This window comes from Acanthisitta chloris, unplaced genomic scaffold, assembly GCF_000695815.1.
Source record: "Acanthisitta chloris isolate BGI_N310 unplaced genomic scaffold, ASM69581v1 scaffold5402, whole genome shotgun sequence".
In the NCBI taxonomy this organism is placed as follows: Eukaryota; Metazoa; Chordata; class Aves; order Passeriformes; family Acanthisittidae; genus Acanthisitta; species Acanthisitta chloris.
This window is the reverse complement of record NW_008658697.1, coordinates 79,231-83,485: the sequence shown is the minus strand read 5'-3', so window position 1 is coordinate 83,485 and position 4,255 is coordinate 79,231. Positions and strand designations below refer to the sequence as shown.

Here is a 4,255-nt window from a genome sequence, read left to right as displayed (position 1 = left end):
AAGAAGCTTGGTACCCTTGTGCTGATGAATTAGATGAGCCTGCCTGATTCTGAACAGCAGCTCCAGCTTTGGGTGGGATTTGCCCTTATGCTGAAGTTACAGCTTTAAGATAAGGTGTTCCCAATAAACTTAGGTGAGCCCATGAAAAGGCTTGGGGCAGGTTCCTGATGCTATTTGCAGCAGATCTTGCTTTCTGTCAGCTACAAACACATGTGGATAGATTTCAGATATACTGAAACAAACCATTCAAAGTGGGATATTTAAAGCTTCACAACATTTTTGAGTCTTTCTTTGCCCTCATTCTTCACCATCCATCGGTCAGAACAGCCAGAATGGTCTAGTTCTAGCATGAATCCGACCAGGAGATGGCAGCGTTGATGCATACAAGAAGTATCCAAAAGTTAAAATGCTTTTCCCTGAACTGACAGAGGAGGGGAAAAATTACCTTAATTTAATTAGAACATACACTATCTTGGCAGTACATAGACAAATGTTAACCAAATAGTCCTGGTTTTAGCTTTTGCCCTAACTGGCTAATGCAAGTCAGTAAATTAATAATGCACTTAGGTTTGTGTCTAAATACTGGAGTGGCCCTTTGGACTCGTAATGATTTGAGACAAGGGCTTTGAAATGCAGTACCCAGAAGTAGTTCTAGTATTAAAAGGCTAGAAAGATAATAGGTGCTAATACTGTTGTTTCTGCATACCTGTTCTGTAAACTAATAATAGCTTTGCTTGTACCTGTAAAATCAGGTTTTGTTATGGCTTAAATTTAAAACTTCTTGGGCCTTTTGTTTTGGTGTTCTTGTCTTCCTGCCCTTATGGTATGTATATATGTGCATTGACATGGAGAGAGAGTCTGAGAGCTGGAAAATTGTGTTACCTGACCTGGTAAATAAGGAAGGAGCTTATGGGACAGCATCCATTTTCCCCCTGCACCTGGTCTGCAGGGTCTTGTGTCTGTGTTTTTCCTCCCATTAAAAGATGGGAATAACTCCTGGCTCCAGAGCTTGCTTGGGGAAATGAGCATGGCCTCTATCACTGGGGTGCTGTTGTGTGATGCCTTAATGTTGGCTGAGGTAGCTGAGGGCCCACTGCAGGACCCTGTCCTTGGCTGACTCTGCAGATGTTTGACAGAGAGCTGATTTGTCACAGGGTCATCCCCAAATCCAGTAGGATGCACCAGGAATGGCCTGAGTTTGGCAGGCTCTATTGTGCTCTTCTGTGGCAAGCAACAGGCTACATCTATGTGAACAGCCAAGAGATTAAAAAGCAATTTCTTCCTGGGATCCTGGTGATTAGGGAGCTGAATGGGCTCCCACTGTGGGAGATCACGTTACTGTCTGTGCTGTGTGTCTATTAAACCCACAGTTGATGCAGGTAAAAACAGATACCTGGGCAGTTACTGTGGAGCAGCCACACAGTTGTGTTTCACCTCTGCCTGTGCACTTTGCTTGCAGCTTTCAGATGTCTGAAAATTAAAGTATGAGTTCTCTTGGTGCAGAGATATCATACTGGTGCTGCTTCAACATATTTAACTACAAAAGCAAACCATGAAGGTACATGTTGTGTTCTTTTACCTTCAGCAGTATTACCTGGAAGGCACTGGAGTGGTTGAGATCTAAGCCTAATAGAGCTGAGATTTTTCTGCACCAATCTGTCCAGGTTGTTACTTTATAAATAAAATATGTGTGAACTTAATCTTGCATACTTCCCTTTAGAGACCTGTTCTCAACATCAAAAGGCTGCTGGGGTTGTTATTGATAGGAAGGTACATATGTAGGAACAAACAAGGCAACGCGTTGGAACTTCAGGTGCATAGTGAAAATGTCACTGTTCAGATGTTGGCAGGTGCAGCTCGTGGCTTTTGGAGTGCCAGAAGTGCCCTGTGGAGCCAATCTGACAGCACTGCCCGGGTGACAGGAGCCTTTATTTCCTTTCAGAGCAGCACAATGTAATCACTGTTTTTGTTCTTGTGCAGCCACAGGCTTCCTTGGAAGCGCAAATTCAAATGGGAGAGACATCAAAGTTAATTTGAAATGAAATGCACCCCAAGTAGTCTGGGGGAAATGGAGACATTACTTTGTAGCCACCCTTCTCCTGCCCAAACTGCAGCACCCCAGATGTCAGGAAGCCACACTGTGCTCTTTGTCTGGTCTTGATTGACTAGATTGTTTTCATCCAAGCCTTTTTAAAGCTTCCCTCCTGCCTCCATATTTTTAAGGAATAAAAAACTAATATAAGGACATGGAGTGTTATGAAGCATGAAGTTCTATAAATATTTATGCTGAACTATCAAAAAACTTGACAGTTCTTATTTTCTTGACAGATTGGGGTCACTTGTTATTTTTGACCCTGAGAATTGAAGAGCACATGGAGTTAGATCTGTTTGTAATGACTTTTGGATATTGTTGTCTGGTAAAGTTGTAGGAATGTAACAGGATAACAGACTTTTTGCTTGGTGTCTTTGTGACAATGAAACTTAAACCTTGTACCGTGTAACCCACAAATGACCACTCAAGTTACTGTCTCTGTGCAATCTCCAGGGAATTCCTGTACTTTCTTTGACACATAGGGATTTCTAAGTTAGCAGCTTGGTTTGGACAGCTTTCACCTGGGCTGCTCTGCACTTGCAGTACTGTGATCACCTGTACCTCTGGGATTCACAGTGTGTCCCTGAGCCCAGCACAGGATGGGATTAAGGAAGGCTAAAAGTCCAGCAAAAGCCTGTGGTGTCTCCAGAGTTTTGCCACCAGTCCTATGACTGCTTTTAGTAACCCTGGAGCCAATTTAAAAACAAACTCTACTTAAAAGTTGAAGTGCTGATAAACAACATGCATTTTCTAGAGAGGTGGTGGACTTGTAATTCCCACACTTCAGGATCCTCATTCCTCAAAGTTAGGTGCACAAAAGCTTAGCCCCTACCTGAAGCTGAAGTGGCAGGTGAATGTTTTAAAGCCAAGTGTGGCTTTTAAGAAAAGCTGGAGCTTTGCTGCAGCCACATTATTCCATCCAGCTGCAGGGACCTGCCTTGCCTTGAAAACTTATTGTGTGGGAAAGGATCAGTACAATGCTTCACCTTGACTGAAATCCAGTGTGTGTGTTTTAAGGTAAACCTTGAATATGTTGTATGCACATAAAGCTGTCTGGAATGTGTCTTGCTGTCAGTCACTAGAGGGCACAAAGGAACTACCAAGGAAAGATGTTGGTTGTCCTTCAAGCCCTGAATCTTCAGTTTAGATCTGTGAAACTCGGAGGAAAAACTCCTGTGGCTGCCAAAAGACTGAATGGCTTCAAAATTTGGGTTTCGTCAGTGATTTTCCCCACGCAAATCTACTTCTGATTTGAAAGTTAAAAATTTCAAGGGTAGTTCTGTGTTTCTGTTAGTGCAGTTTGTGTTCAGGAAGTACATGGCTCTCAGAGTAAATGCGTAAGCTGCTCATGAACAGCATTTAGTTTAACTTATATAATTGCAAAACTGATTTCCTCATTTGTAAAGTTCCTGCATGAAACAAGTGTTTGCTGTATGTAGAGAAAGGCAGCAAAAGGAGTTGTTCTCTGACCACATGGTTCTTTTGCAGGTTGCATGTCTCATACGGGTTCCATCTGAGGTCGTCAAGCAAAGGGCTCAGGTTTCTCCTTCCTCCAGCACCCTCCAGATCCTCTCCCACACCTTGTACCACGAGGTGAGTTCAGAGCAACCTTTCAAAGTGGTTACTTCATTCTTCCCACTCAGTGCCATGCCACATGCAGAAACATTCCTGCAACTTTATTCCAGTTCTGTGCTCTCCCAGCACTTTCCCATCTATTCTTCTGTTGCTAAAAGTGATTGGCATGTTATGATTCAGGAAACCAAACCCCCACATCCCCCTTGTGCATGCACTTACATGCATTCTCCAAATAGCTCTTTTTTCCTCCTCTTTTTATAAGGGGTACCTACGTTTAAAGAGGAGGAAAAAAGAGGATCTAGCTTCATGTTCCAAAGCTCTGCTGGTATTTATGCAAACAGTCCTTGTCTGGGACAGCAGAACATTGAGTCTCTGTGTGTAGAGTTTGCTGAATGGTTCCTAGTTTTTGAAGCAGGGTGTCCTAAAGGCACCATGTCAGGGAGGAACTCTGGAAATGAGTGCTCATCCAGTATTGGTGACTTCTGAAAAAGTCACCTTTTCAGGGGTTATACTGTTCCCTCCTGTAAAAAAATGTTTCACCTCTGTTTTTGTGGAGTCTCACATGGTGCATTTTCCAAGTTGTATTCC

General features: G+C 43.0%; 1 protein-coding gene across 1 annotated transcript in view; it reads left to right on the top strand.

Moving 5' to 3' along the window:
- The window catches only part of SLC25A26 (solute carrier family 25 (S-adenosylmethionine carrier), member 26), an 85,349-nt gene that overhangs the window by 13,168 nt on the left and 67,926 nt on the right, over nt 1-4,255 (top strand). The window contains exon 3 of the mRNA XM_009085188.1: nt 3,581-3,685. Coding sequence (XP_009083436.1) covers nt 3,581-3,685 — 105 coding nt within the window. The remainder of the gene's footprint in view (nt 1-3,580; nt 3,686-4,255) is intronic.